Below are 14797 nucleotides of genomic sequence, written 5' to 3' on the forward strand. Positions count from 1 at the left end.
TCAGCATCACAGGCTTGGAAAGAAGCATGCGGGCCTGGGCTTTCGTGTTTTGATGACTGATCTATGCCTGGCTCAGGGCGCTTCCTCTGCTCTGATTTGGCTTGATTGCTTCAGTGAGGCTGTGAACGGTATCAAGTGCCTTTCTGGCATCCATGTGGGAGCTGCACGTGCAGAGAGGGCAGCTGGTGCTGCTGCCCTCTTCCCTCTGGGTGGCTGTGGCGCTTCCCCCAGTGCCCTGCAGTTGCCCTCCTCTCAGGACTGTGGTGAGGCGTGTGCCCTGCACACGTGACCTCACCCTGGTGCTACCATCACTCATGCCTGTTTGCTTGGTTCCTGCTCTTCTTTAGTGCACAGGTGTGTGAGCAGAATTCCCGATTCTGCATTACCCGTCCTCCCCGAGTGCAGACTCTACCAAGGTCCTGTGTGCTCTTGGTCTTATGTATATTGCTGATTCTACTTGTTCACATTTGACTTAAGAGTATTAGTTGGAATTTCTAATCAGAACCTGGAGTGCTAGGTCCTGGTGATGCTGACGGTCCCCTTCATCATTCCAAATGTCTTTTCTGGGTGAACCAGTTTTCTCTGCTGCTCTCCAGCACTTCCTGCTACATTTTGTGTTGTGTGGTGTGGTGGTGTGTTGTTTCAGTCTTTCTGGTAGGCATGTGGTGGTACCACTGTGATCCCGCTCTGCTTCTGCCTCTTGACTACCCATCTGCCAGGGGATGGGTTCCAGACCCCTCTGGAAACCGCAATGCATGGATGCTCAAGTCCTTTATGTAACATGGCGTAGTATTTGCACATTTACCTGTGCACCTCTTCCGTGTGCTGTAGGTCATCTCCAGGTGACTTATAAACCCTAATTCAATATACGTGCTAAGTAGTTAGTACTTGTTGTCTAGGGAAGAATGAGAAGGAAAGAAGCTGGTACATGTTCAGTACAGTGCAGTTATTTTTTTACAAGTTATTTCAGCCCCATGGTTGGTTGAATCTGAACCCATAGATTCCGAGGGGCATCTGTGCTTATTGGCCATAGAGATGGCCCCTTCTGGGGCATGCCTGTTCAAGGCTCATCCTCTTCCAGAGCAACGCAGGAATGCTCCCTGGACAGAAGCCCTCCACAGTCAGATGAGCTGCAGACGTCTCCCACCCTGCAGGTGGTTTGTCTCTCTTAATAGTGTCTGTGGACACAGAAAGTCGCAGCTGTAATGTGGTTCATCATCTCTGTCTTCTCCTTAACAATTAGTGCTTTCCCATGTGTCAGGAAATCTACCATCTTCCCCACTGTGTTTATTACATCCTGTGCTGTTTCCAAAGGCTGCATCGTGTGCGACCCCGTTCCGATATATGGCCACACCTGGAATGGATCTGAGGGTAGAACTGAGGATATTCAGGCTTCCTTGTCCACTTACCCTCCTGGTTAGTTGAGCACTGGCTTCTGGCCAGTGGAACCCCGGAGGGGCCTCCCTGGTCTCACCCACTCCCACGCGGGCTAGTTACTGTAGCTTTACGTGCAGATCAGTAGCAGACTACCCCTCTCACTTTGTTCTTTTCCTCAGGCTATTTTTGGCATGATGAATTTTTCATGTACATTTTAAAATAAGCTTATCTGTGGAATTGGCTCTGTAGATCAGTTTGGAAGAAGTGATATCCTAAGATTCTGAGCATATGGTCTAGGAACAATATTTGTCTTCTAATTTTCAGGCTTTCTTTAATTGCTCTCAATCGTGTTTTCAGTTTTCTACTGAGAGATTTTACACATCTTTTGTTAGATTTCTCCCAATCCTGAATTTTTTATGTTCTTGTAAATGGTATCTGTTTAAAATTTTACTTTCTAAGCCTTGCTTTTATGGAAATGTGTAAGATGATCACCCTGTTGAGATTCTCCCTCTTGTCTGTTGTCTGAGGATCATTTTGGATTTGTGAGGCTACCAGGTCCTCTGCATTGTCACTCTCCTTGCTGGCTTCTCACTGTGTCCACTACACTCTAGAGAGGCCCTGTGGGGCCCAGAAATTCAGGGAATGCGGACTCTCATTGGAATGTGTGGGTCCCCAAATGAGAGGTTCTAGGAAGCCTGCAGGTGCACTTGGGGAGCACTCAAAACACCCCAGGCCACAGTGGGGAGCCCTGCCATCCTAACACCTTTGCGAGTGAGTTGCCATCTCAGTTCCTTCCCTTCCCCAAGGCGGCCAGTTGGTCTCCTCACTGCAGCATCAGTCCCTAACTAGCTAGTTCAGAGCAGCCCCAGGGCCTCTGCTGGAAGTCACAAGTAGCCCCAGCTCTCCAGGACTCAGGAAGGCTCTAGCATCTGTGTGGGCTGCCCCTCCACACTCCGTACCCTGGCTCAGGGCCACGTTCTCTATGGTCAGCCACACACTTAAGGGGTCCCTTAAGTGGCACCATCACAGTATTGGTATCCTGCTGTGGAATGAACCATGGATCAGCAAGCATGGAGCTCTCCTGTTGCACAGCTCATGGGCGCCATGTTCCTCTGTCTCTGCTGTCTGGGTACTCTGGGCCCAGACCTCCCACTCCTGCACTCCCCGCTCTGGTCTTGACACCTCTGCTAGCAGTGGCAAGTCTGGCCTTCCCCATCTAGATGAGGCCAGAGCAATTTGTGTCCTGGATGTTCCCTCAGGACATAGGAAGGGCTAGCTCATCCCAGCCTCTCTTTCTCTCAGGGACCTCGAGTCTTTAGGAAATTGTTCTTTGCTTCTTGGGAGTGGGACTCTGAGCTGTCACTTCTGGACTTTGGCCTCCATGGCTTGTGTGTTTGAGCAGGTAGGGATGCATTGTTGATCTTCAGTTGTGTGCATTGTCAGCTAGTCTGATTTCCTCACCAAACTGGGAGCCATTTCAGATGATTGTCATGCCCATCCAGGCTGCATGTAGTGTCTGAAGAGATGAGTGGGCCACAGTGTCCCACGAACCCTTTGTCATGCGTCAGTGGAAGGCCCCGCTATGGCAGCCTCCCATTGTATCCAGAGGATCCTGGGAGATGAGACACATTCAGAGAAAGTGCTGTATGTGGGCACAGGGCACAGATGGCAGGCAAGACTCCCACTGCCCCAACTGAGTGGCGACACAGCTCTGAATCAAGGTGGTGTCAGAGCCAGGACTCAGTTCAGCTCTCAGAGAGGTGCTCTGTCCCCCACATAGAAGATGTTATGACTCTCGAAATGGCTCTTTTGAAAATCAGAACGTTTGTATGAGGCACACGCTGATGTGGGTACATGCTGGACCCCTTAGCACTTTTCCCCAAGGCAGGACACAGGACTATCAGTACCAGCAGTGGGGAGCCTGGTATGTTGCCAGAAAGAGAATAGCTCCACAGGTTGCAGACCAGGCCCTGTGCATGGCCTCTAGAGCAGGAGGGAGGCCGTCAGGTTGCTGGTCCCTGCTCCTGTCACCTTTGGTCTGTCTTGACACTTGAGTGACAAGGGAGCAGGCTGTTTGGAATGCTTGCTGGATTCAGGATTGTGTAAGCCTTGAACGTCTTTCTAATGCTAACTGTGACTGGCAAGACCACTAAACTGCAGAAATCTCCCCTCCCCTGGATGGCCCCAAGGACACCGTGTGCACTGTGAGTCTCTCGAGGAGAATGCAACTGCTAATCAGCCCTGTCGGTTTCTGCTGCTGTGGCCTCATGCAGCCTGATGCGGGCACTGAGCTGTTAAACACGATAAATCAAGTCTGTGCTCACCCCCCGCTGCCCCGGTGCCCCTTCTAGACAGCTGAGGCCTGTGCTGCAGCCCTGGATACGGCTCAGCTAATGGGGGCAGGCCAGAGCCGCCGGCCTTGACGGGCACTCACCACACCACATGGCCACAGACAGTGCTGCTGGAGGCACTCTGCTCCCCTCCAGAGAGGATCCTGTGTTGGGGGGACTCCGGGAAGTGGCTGCCCGCTGCACATGCAGCAGGAGTGCTTGCTGCTGCGAGATCTGGACCCCCATGGACCATTTCTGCTTTAGCACGTGTCGGTTCACCTCCCTCTTCTGTGCTCTCAGGATATGCCCAGCGCAAGACATTTTTTCAGATGGAGCCACGTGTCTAGTTTCCATTTTTGACCAGCATGGAGTGCAGAGTTTGCCTGTCTGGTGGTCAGGAGTCTAGGCCTGCTGTCCACCAGGTTCAGGCTGTACACTGCTCACAAATGAACAGGGACAGAAGAGCTGTCCTGGTGGCAGCTGCTGTCTTACACGGCAGTTCTGTTTATGACAGTGTATGTTTGCTGACGGCTGTTGGTTTGAATCATCTTTTAAAAAGCATTGGCAACTTTTTTTTTTTTTAATTTCACCACAATGGTGCAGGTTATAGGCAGCTTTTACCAATTCAATCAAAATAAAAATTAAATGAGGGTTTAGTTTGGGTCAAAATGGAGGACACACCACCTTGCCCCTCTGCTGACTGCTCCTGGGCCTTTAGGATGGAGTGTGCAGAGGAGCCGCTCGAGGACTCCAGTCTGTGGCAGCAGACCTACCGAGCAGGAGCCAGAGCTGGACTGCAAGTCAGAGCCTGGACGTTGGCAGCACAGAAGTGCCCACTGGGTTGGGGCAGTGCTGCATTACTGCCCCAGGAGCCGGAAAGGGAGCCTGTGGAGGCAGAGTGGGGAGGCCCCACTAGTTGGCTTTTGTTTCCATTTCTTCCATCCCCACCTCCAAGGATCCAGCCTGGAGACACCTGGTGGGGCACTGAGAGCAGTGGCCACCAGCAGATGTAAAGACAGAGGGACCTTCCTCTCTAGCAGAGGGGTGAGCTTCCAGGGAAGCCTCTTTGTATCTCTGTCCTCTCACCTCCCAGCCCTGGATGCAGATGCAGTGACCAGGCAGGTGAGGCCCTGACTTTTGGCTGGAAAGGCAAGACCCGAGGAGACCATGGGAGCCCTGGGGGTACCTTGTAGAGGAGGACTTGAGGAAGGGACCTCACAACATCCTGTGTGCTCACAGGCATGGCCTCAACCTCTGCATCATGGAACTGACCATAAATAGCACAGCAAGGCCACTGACATGAGGGCCATGGGATGATGGCCCCCAAGCCCAGTGGACACTGGCAACACATGTGGACAGAGTCGAGGATCACTGCTAAAGCTCTCAGAACCAGAAATTGGAACCACAGCCCACAGGAGGACATGAGACTGACCACCTGGTACCAGTGCTGGGCAAAGTAAAAATGTCTTCTGCACAAGATTTAAGCAGAGGTTCCAGTCTTGTGACAATGTTCAGTGTCCAGGGAACAGCCACACTTGACATGAAGAACCAAGAATTTCAACCTTGTGCAAGGGAAGATGGTCAACTGATGTCAGCCCAGGATGGCCCCTATGTTGGGGTGACCAGAACTTGAAAGCAGTTTGTGTGACCATGTCCCAGGAAGTAGATTTCCTTTTTGAAATGAATGGAAGATAGGACATCTTAGTAGGAAATACCAGGTGTGAAAAGAATAAACGGAGCTTTTAGAACTGAAAAATTTAACAGCTAAAATAGGGAATGCGTTGTGGGAACTCAGCAACAGAACAGGGCCCAGGCCAGATGACACAGAGGCAGATGGGCTCTGACCCAAGCTGATGCAGGAAGCGGGAAGACCCAACAGGGCCTCAAAGACCTGGCCTGACCCCAGCACGCATGGCTGCTGTTCACATGTGGACACTCACCAAGATGGACCACACTCTGTGGAAAAGAAAAAGTAGCCAAATTTAAATAATTGAAATCATGCAAAGTATAGTTTAATTAAACTATAAATCATTAACCAAAGATAATTGGAAATTTTACAAATACTTAAAAATCAAAACACACCTCTATGAATGCTCTGGTCAGAGAGGTATCAAGGAAATTAGAAAATACTTTGGACTAAAGAAAATGAAAAAAATCAAAATTTCATAGGATACAAGTTAAGTCAGGGCTCTAGAGAAACTGGCAGCATGAAATGTCACATCAGCTAAGAGGAAAGGTCACAATCCCTTCCACCTGAAAACCTTGAAAGAAAAGGAAAATCAGGCAGAAGGGAAGAAATGATAGAAGAGGACCAGAAAAAAGTGAGACCAGACAGAACCAAGCCTTTCAAACCCAAGCAGCTCCCCAGAGGACAAAGAAGGCAGTCCTGTTTTAAGAACTTGCCGGTCACAGCAGGTCCTGGCTGCTGGTTTTGTTTATGGTGTGGGGCTAGGTTCTGTTTTCAAGGTGATTTTTCCTCATCCTTCTTGTTGGCCTTAAGGATATAGGTCCTTTCAAGAGTGTGCTTTCTCTGGGTACAGTGGGCTTGTATGCAGGATGAGCCTCAGAGAAGTGTCATTGGGACCGTTCCCAAGATGCCCTGCTGGGATGTCCCTGGGCCTCCACTGGAACTGCACTTGGGGCACACATGCCTGCCCCTGCCAGCAGCCATGATTCTCCCCATGGAGCCCCATGCTGCACTTCTGTGCCTCCTCCATTGTGACCCTCAGGAACTACGCGAAGATACAAACAGATGGACTTGGGGGAGTAGAAATACAGTCTGAAGGGATTGGCTCAGGTCCCTCATAGGTACCAGAATCCTCAGTGCTGTGTCCTGATACCTTTGCATGTAACTGAAGCACATCCGTATAGATAGTCATCTCTAGATTACTGACAGTACCTAATACAGTGTTAATGGTAAGTGAACAGTTGTTAAACCATATCAGTTAGAGAATAATGGTGAGGAAAGAGTGTGTACCTGATCAGGCCAGATCCAGCCATCACAGGCCCAGGCACACAGCACATGCAGAACACATGAAGAGAACAACACTTAGGTGTGTACTGGAGACCAGGACGGGCAAGAGGGTAGGCCCAGAAGGCATGCTGCTGCTTAGCATGTGGCAAATTCAAGTACTGCTTTTTGGAACGTCTAGAATTTGAGGGGATATTTTCAATCTGCAGTTGGCTGAATCCTCAGGGATGCATGAGTATCAAGTGTGGAGATCACTCACTTCTGATTTTGGAACGTTCACGAGGCCACGGAAACTCAGTTGGCCTCAGTACTCATGGTACACATTTGTCTAATCCTTCAAGGTGCAATGATGCTGTGGGCCAGGAATGGTGCTGGGAAGTGGGGCTCAGTGGTGAGTGCTGTGGTTCAGAGGTGGTATGTCTTCCAGTGGTCCATGTGCTGGAAGCCTATTTGCAGCAGGTGGTGCTGAGGGGCTCCCTAGAGGTGGGGCCTGGGGCAAGGCAGTTAGTTCACAGGGCTCCACCCTTGGAAGGGATTGATGTTATTCTTCTAAGAGTTCTTGCAACAGCAGGTTATGAACTGACGCCATCCATGCTCTTGGCTCCTTCTGCACCCAGCCAGGGGTAACTGTTTGGAACTCCAGTCACAAAATCGTGATTCAGATAATCCTCTTTATAAAGTGTCAGCTCAGGTATCTTGTTATAGCAACAGAACACAGACAGCAAAGACCACCATGGCCTCTGCCCACACAGTGTCAGGGCACTCAAACTGACCACAGTAGGGCCAGGGCTGTGGGGGGGGGACAGGCCAGATGAGATGGGGGCACAGGGATTGGCCTCCTGCAGAAGTCCCTGAGAAATAGGTGGAAGAACTCAGCCTGTTCCTAGAAAGGAGCTGGGGATGGGGGTGGGGGGACCAGGAGACAGTGGCAAATGAGACCTTGGGGACAGGGCCTCTGCCCTGGATTGAACTGCACCACAGTGGGAGGGTACCTAGGGTTCCTGCACAGGAGTGGCATGGTGTGACTTCAGGTGCTGTGAGTTCACGGGACGTCAGGCAGCACACACCTCTGCCACGCGTTCCAGAGCCAGCATCGCCTGGGCCTTTTGCAGGTGCCTTGTCAAGTTGGGGAAGTGGCCTCTGTCCCTGCTTTTCGTCATCACGAAGGGTGCTGGATGTGCTGCATGCTTTCCTGCCTGTGCTGATGGCCATGTGACTTCCTCTTCAGTCCCTTCATGTGATGATTTGCACTGATTCTCTTCCAAGTCCTGCATCAGCCCAGTGGTGTGGAGAATGATCATGTGTCATTCTTTCATGTCACTAAACTCCACTTATTAATGTGTGGTGTACGTGTATGAAATGATTGAGCAGGACTGACTGACTAATGTAGCCATCACCTCTACTTCCCATTTTTTGGTGGTGAAGACACTATCTGCACTTAGCAATATTCAAGAATGTGATACATTTTTGTGCACTGTCAGACAGTACTGTACAGTGGGCCTTCAGCACGTATTCCTTCTGTTCATCTGAAACCTTGTACTCTTTAACCAGCACCTCCAAATTCCCCACGCCCCACCCCTCATCTCACAACCACCCTCCACACTGCTCCTGTGGGTTCAGCTTTTCCAGATTCCACATGTAAGTGGGTTTGTGCTGTGTGCATCTCTATGTGCCAGGCTTGTTTCACTGAGTACCACGTCCCAGGCTCATTCTGTTGTCCACAGGACAGGCTCTCCTGTCTAAGGCTTTTGATAATAACTGTTTTAACTACGAGGAGACATCTCATTGTGATTTTAATTGGCCCCTCCCTGATGATTAGTGTTGTTGAACATTTTTTCCTGCACCCACCCTGTTGGGTATTTGTCTTCTGTTGTGGAATGTCTCAAGTCCTTTGCCCATTTTTGTTCCAATAGAATTACTGATTTTCTTGCTATTGAGTTGTCTGTGTTCCTTGCCTATTTTGGGTATTAGACAATTATCAGAGGTTTGGTTTGCAGATATTTTCTCCCACTCTGCAGATTATCTCTTCATTCTACTGAATATTTCCTTTGCTGTGCAGATTTTATTTTGATCTCATCACATTTGTCTATTTTTGCTTTTGTTGCTGGGCTTTTGGGGTCATGTCTCAAACAGTTATTGCCCATCCCAGGGTCATGAAGCTTCTCCCCTATATTTTCTTCTAGTAGTTTTACAGTTTCAGGTCTTAAATTTAAGTCCAATCCAATTTTGACATTGTTCTTCGTATCTGGTGTGAGATGAGCCTGCAGTTTTCTTGTCCTGCAGCTGAATGGCTGGTTTCCTAGCCCCTTACTGAAGAGGTGGTGGTGCCCCGTAGTGTGTTCTTGGTTGGCACGATGAGCTTCTCATAGGTGGCCTAGGAGTGCTGTGTTTTTAGTCCACTTTGTTTTCAGTGAGACCATTTGTATTGGAAGTAGCTACTGAGATGTGAAGGCTTATGCCTACCAATTCATTTTTGTTGTTTTCTCTGTTGTTTTTTGTTCCTTTGGTTTTAGGTTTTTCCTCTGCCTTCCTGTGGGCCACTCAGTGTCTTTTTGATGCATTTGATAGTGTTGTTAGGTGTGCCCAGTGGTCTTTTGGGTCCATGCGTTCATGTGTGTGCGTGTTCTAATGTTGCTCCAGTGTCTGGGTCTGCCTGTACCCTGCCACCTGTAGGACTTACCAGGTAGACCACTGTTGGTATTGTACCAGTTTGTGGGAAGAATCGGAACCTTACCCCTTTAAAATTCTTCGCCCTGCCCTGTTCACAGTTGTCTCATGTGTTTCCTAAGCAGACCATTCAGCTCAGACAGTACAGTAGTCTCCGCTCCAGCCGCTGACCATCGTTTAAAGACTCAGCAGGAAAGTGGAGGCCTTTTGCACTTACCTTTTTTTGCCAACTGTGTTCTTTTCCTTCCCTCTCCGCGTTGCACCTCCCTCCACCAGCAGTGCTCCCAGGGGCATCCTGCCCTTCATCCTAGAGTGCCCTTCTCTCCTGGATATGCAGGGCAGCACCTGAGAGCTTCTGGGGGCTCTTCCTGCCCCTGTGGCTACTGGAAAGGGGTCTCTGCCTTCTGTTGTCCCCACTTCCTGCTGCCAAGTCTGTCTTGTCTCTGGTTTTTAGACGTTTAACCATGACATGAGTCTGTGTGGATTTCTTTGGTCTTTCCTGTTCAGGGTTTGCTCAGCCTCTTAAATATAGTCTCCTCTTTTCTCTGCCTTTACGTTTCTTGGTGGCACTGTCACCATGCTTGCTGTCACCTCTCTCCTTGTTAGTGGCTGTCCCCACAGAAGGGCCAGGGCTGTCTCCAACCAGTGAGGTGCTTCAGGACTGTTGTGGGCACTGACAGGGCAGTCCCTGGGCCCAGGAGAGGTGAGGGTCCCGGGACTGGGCTGTAGAAGGAAGGGCTTCCAGCTTCTGAGGTCAGCAGGTGAGGTGCAGAGGCCCCATGTACAGTCTCTGGGGAGAAGGCTGGAAGGATGAGGGAGGCCCTCACCCTCAGGCTCTGTGGCCTGAGTCAGGGATGTGGACGTGGCTTGACCCTGAAAGAACGGGCAGCCAGGGGTCAGTGTGTCTGTCAGAGGCACTGGGAGTTGCCGACGAAGGTGGGGATGGTGACAGGGACCGTTGTGGGGCCTGAGCAGCTGTGGGCAGTGCTAAAACAGATGGGTGGGTGGACGGCCTGGAAAGGCCAGAAGGCTTCCGGAGTTCTGTGCCTTCACATATCAAGTGCAGTGCCTGTTGGAAGTCCATGCAGCTGGCCTAGGTGTGTGCCAGGCTGAGATACATCTGAAGGCAGTATCTGGACAAAGTGGCATTTATGCCACAGACTGAGTGTGGGTGGGAGGACTACAGGAGACCCAGACTATGCCGGGTCCTCCTCTACCTCCTGTAAAGTGAATTAAAAACATATTCAATCCAGGAATGGTGGCACATGCCTGTAATCCCAGCAGCCCAGGAGGCTGAAGCAGGAGGATCACCAAGTGTAAAGCTAGCCTCAGCAATTTACCAAGACCCTCAACAACTTAATGAGACCATGTCTCAAAATAAAAAATAAATAAAAAGGGCTGGGGAATGTGGATCAGTGGTTAAGCATCCCTGAGTTGAATCCCCAATATCCACACCCCACCAAAGAAACACATTCAATCCCAGGCACTGAAGAGAACAGAAGGAGAGGCCTCTAGAAGTCCTGCAGGGGAGAGAGTCCCAAGAGGGAGCTGCCTGTCCGTTGAGGTTCCAGGAGACCAAGCAGAGCAGTGGACCCTTGCTTCATACCGAGTTCCTTTTGGAACCACTTTGGCCTTTATTCCCTAGTAGCCCACAAAGCTCTGGGTGGATGGCTCAGTGTGGGCTGCGGGGAGCAAGGCCTGGGACACCCTCGGGTCACACGAATGAACAGATCCAGCTGCAGACGGGCCAGGGCTTGTTCACCCCATGCCTGCAGAGAGGTCTGTGGCTCCCCGAGCTGCAGTAGGAGCAAGGGTGTTCCTCAGGACCAAGTCCTGAGTCCCAGGCAGCCTCCCCTCTGCACAGGAAAGCTCCTCATTCCCATGGTGTACAGAGCCTCTGTGCTGGCTCCCTCTTGCCCACGGATGAGGAAAGGCGCTGGCCTGTGTGACAGATCCCTGCTGACAGCCTGGAGCCGGAAGCACCCAGGGCAGGCGCTGACCCACTTTCTCCTCCCTGGGCTGGAAACATTTATGTAACAGACGCCGCAGGGCCCTGCTGTCCCTGTGGTGGAAGGAGATGCCTTTAATTAAAGAGGAAGTACAAAGCCCCGGACTGGCCACAGCACGATGTGTTCTTTGGTCCTGAAGAATTGGCCTCAGCAGGAATGCAGATCTGATTTGCCAGGCTTGACTGGGGGTCTCTGGACACGCGTGGTTATGCGTTTGAGCAAGGTGCGCCTCTCTCCCTCCAACACCCTTCCTCCTGAGTGTCCTGCCTGTGCCTGGAGCACTGCAGGGACCACACACTTGCCCTGGCCAGCAGAGCTCTCCCCTCTCTGTCTCCCACAGGGCAGCAGCAACCACAGGAGGCTATTTGTTTGGCTCCTAGGTGCCTAGTGACTTTTGGTCTTAATGTAGAGAGCAGCAAGCGACCCCGAGGACAGCAAGGACAGAGAGCACTAATGTGGAAGGATCATTCAATGCTGTCTAGGCATCGCTGGCCTCTGCTTTTTGCAGACCTCCCTCACGCACCCCACACGGGATGGATGAGCTGTGTCTGCACTTTGTTTTTATGTTTTCCTTCTGGTGTATTTTTTAGCAGAAATATTTTTCACCCCAACTCGTAGCCCCCAGTCTCTGCTATGTGTGCTCATCTCTCAGTTCAGCAGCTCCGTCATGGGCTTCGTGGGGTTTTGTCCCTGGAGGATCTGCTTAGGCCGTCATTTCTGTGGGGCGATGCTTTCCTCTGGTGAAGGTCTGGGTGTGCCGCTGTGTGTGAGGCACTCTCAGCGTGGCGCTTGGCTGATCCCAGGGAACCACAGCCTCACCCTTCGCCTTCCCAGCCTTTTCTCTTTTCTCTGTGCCTCTTCCCTTTTCTCTGTGCACACCTGGGCAGATGGGCAGGGAGCCTGGAGGCCCGTCACCTCTGCCCATGGTACCCTAAATGCCCCATTCTAGGCCCCAAGGGGCCTGGCCCAGAGCCCCCAGCACTGCACACACCCACAAACCAGAAGCCCCTACATCTAATAAGCTACTCTTTGCTGTCAGCACCTGTCACTGCTGCCACCTGCCTGACTATCCTCCAGGTCCTGTGGAAGCCACACATACCCATGTCCCATTTTCTCTCCCCTTGGTGACCCCCACAGCCCCACACTGTGCCCCATGCCACGTTCATGCACCTCAAGCTGCTGGAGGATGTGTGACGCCCTTGCAGAGGGCTCCCCCGTCCTGCCCTGCCTCAGGATTCCCTCAGCCGCGGTCAGAGTCCGGGTCTCCTGAGCTGCCTCCACCCCACCTCCACATCGGCAGTTCCAGAACATCTCCTGGGCATGGGCATCTCTTGCCCTCTAGCTTCTAGAATCCTTGCAGGACCCCACTCCCTCCTCCTCGCTGCTCCCCCAAGCTCTTGCTTCTTCAATCCTCTCTGGGGCGTGACTGGGTAGTGCTGTCCTTGTGCTGGGTGCCCCCTAGAAGGGGATGGCACGATGGCCTATGGGGACCAGTGCTGGCTGCTCTGGAATTGCCAGCAGCTCAGTGGAAAGGCCGGGACACAAGTCACCCACAGCAGCACAAAGTCATCATGTCACTTTCCCATGAGCACTTCCACCTTGCCACCAGTAATCCATCTTTGTCCGTAAATAGTAAAGCAAAGCCTTCATCTAGCCTGGTGGGCTAATCATGAATGATTGCCCACAGAAAGCATGTGATAAATGCAGACCTGCTCACAGGGAGAGCACCTACTGATGGCTTTGGTCAGGAGACGCCAGTGGTTTGGCAGGTTAGTGGCAAGAGACTGGGTTCATATTTGAGAATGAGTGTCAAGGACTGTGCACCTGAGATCACAGGGATGGTGGCACATGCCCTCCTGGCTGCTTGAGGTGATGCAGGCGGCCATCCGGGAGCTGCTCCCTGATGTGATGGGAAAGTGGGCGGAGAGCCAAGCTGGCCGAGCTGAGTGTACCAGGCAGGCTCTCCCAGGACATTCCTGGCTGGCCTCTGCACTCTCTGCCTTCTGACCCTCTTCATAGAGACTTCAGTGACCTGCCCAGATAATGTGGTTAGTCAGGGGGGCCAGAACTAGCCCCAGTGGGCTTTCCCAGAGGCCCATGCCCAAACTGCCAGGCAGCCTAGGCCCCCCAGGTGAACCTGGTCAGCCAGTGGAGGTGAGAACAGTGTGTTCACTCCCACTCGGGAGACTGGAGCCCCAGCAGGCCAGGAGACCTGCCCAGTGGTCAGCATCTTGCCTTCTCTTTCCAGGTGACACCGTCTGGGCCCCATCCATCCTTCCTCACAGCACCCTCAGCACCTTAAGCCATCACCCCCAGCCACATTTTGGGAGAAAGATGGAGTCCAAGGTCTCTGAAGGTGGCCTGAATGTGACCCTAACAATCCGCCTGCTGATGCATGGAAAGGTACAGAGACACAAGGCACTGCCCTTTGTTGCGTCAGAGAAAGGGGGCACACCACCGCTGGGGTCTTTGCCTTGTATGATTTATTATTTTTTTATTCTAAGTGATCTCAGACTTACAAAGCCATCACAAATAGAGTACATCACACTTTTCCTGGAACCATTCTAGACTACCTGGCAGTCTAATGCCCTGTCACAGAGTACCCTGGGGCAGGCTTCTTCTGAACAGCCCTCAGAGCCAGGGCATCCACACAGATGTGCCCCGCCTAGAGCCTGCAGGCCAGGTAGCCTGTGTGGCACAGCCATTGATGGCAAGGGGCACAGGCAGCATGGAAGCACAGCCTATTGCTCTCTCCAGTCCCCTTGCACCTTGACTTTGCTGGTGCAAGTCTCCGTCTGGCATTTTCGTGAAGTGGCCCTCACTCTGGCTTCACTGGATGTTTCCTTGCCATTGGCAGGAGTTCACAGTGACCTTCTGGTCGGTGGCCCAGATGTCACCACATCCCATTCCTCGTGCCCCTGGGTGGGAGGCAGCTGCCCCGCTCCCGTGTCTGGAGCAGCCCCTCCTCCATGATTAGAAGTCACTGCTGGGAAGGCCTCCGCAGCTGTCTGGACTCTCGTTTGTCACCAGACCTTCCACTCGCTCATTCAGCCCTGGCCCACGTGGGCTCAGGCTCTCTGCCCTATCCAGTGGGTGACTTCTCCCCATGACCGCCACACTCACTGTGAGGTGGTAGGGATCCTGACGGGCAGACTCCTGAGGCCTCTGTGGAGTCCCTGCAATTTCTGCAGCACTGTCTCCGTTCCTGGCTCATCTTCTCCTTTCCTGGCCCCCATCCTCAAATCAGCCCTGTCTCAAGAAAACAGACTCCTCTGGTACAAGAGTGTCCTAGAGGCTAGGAGTGCTCTTTGCTCCTGGCCACTGGGGGTCCTTCACAGAGACCGCAAACAGACAGTTCCAAGCTCCTGGCTCTGCGTTCTCTCTCCACACTGTCCCACACCTCCAATTCCAGCCCAGCAGCACAGGCTCATGGCGGTGCCTGT

The 14797-nt window shown here is 52.1% G+C and overlaps 1 protein-coding gene across 11 annotated transcripts in view; it reads left to right on the forward strand.

Moving 5' to 3' along the window:
* Positions 1-14797, forward strand: part of Pcbp3 (poly(rC) binding protein 3) — a 230443-nt gene that overhangs the window by 178221 nt on the left and 37425 nt on the right. For 10 of the 11 annotated variants that reach the window (XM_047564155.1, XM_047564153.1, XM_047564157.1 and 7 more), the window contains one exon: positions 13603-13757. In XM_047564155.1, coding sequence (XP_047420111.1) covers positions 13603-13757 — 155 coding nt within the window. Of the gene's footprint in view, positions 1-10977; positions 11578-13602; positions 13758-14797 lie in introns of those variants that run through there. The other variant, XM_047564162.1, reaches the window with a different exon arrangement.

Source organism: Sciurus carolinensis, chromosome 9 (genome assembly GCF_902686445.1).
Source record: "Sciurus carolinensis chromosome 9, mSciCar1.2, whole genome shotgun sequence".
In the NCBI taxonomy this organism is placed as follows: domain Eukaryota; kingdom Metazoa; phylum Chordata; class Mammalia; order Rodentia; family Sciuridae; genus Sciurus; species Sciurus carolinensis.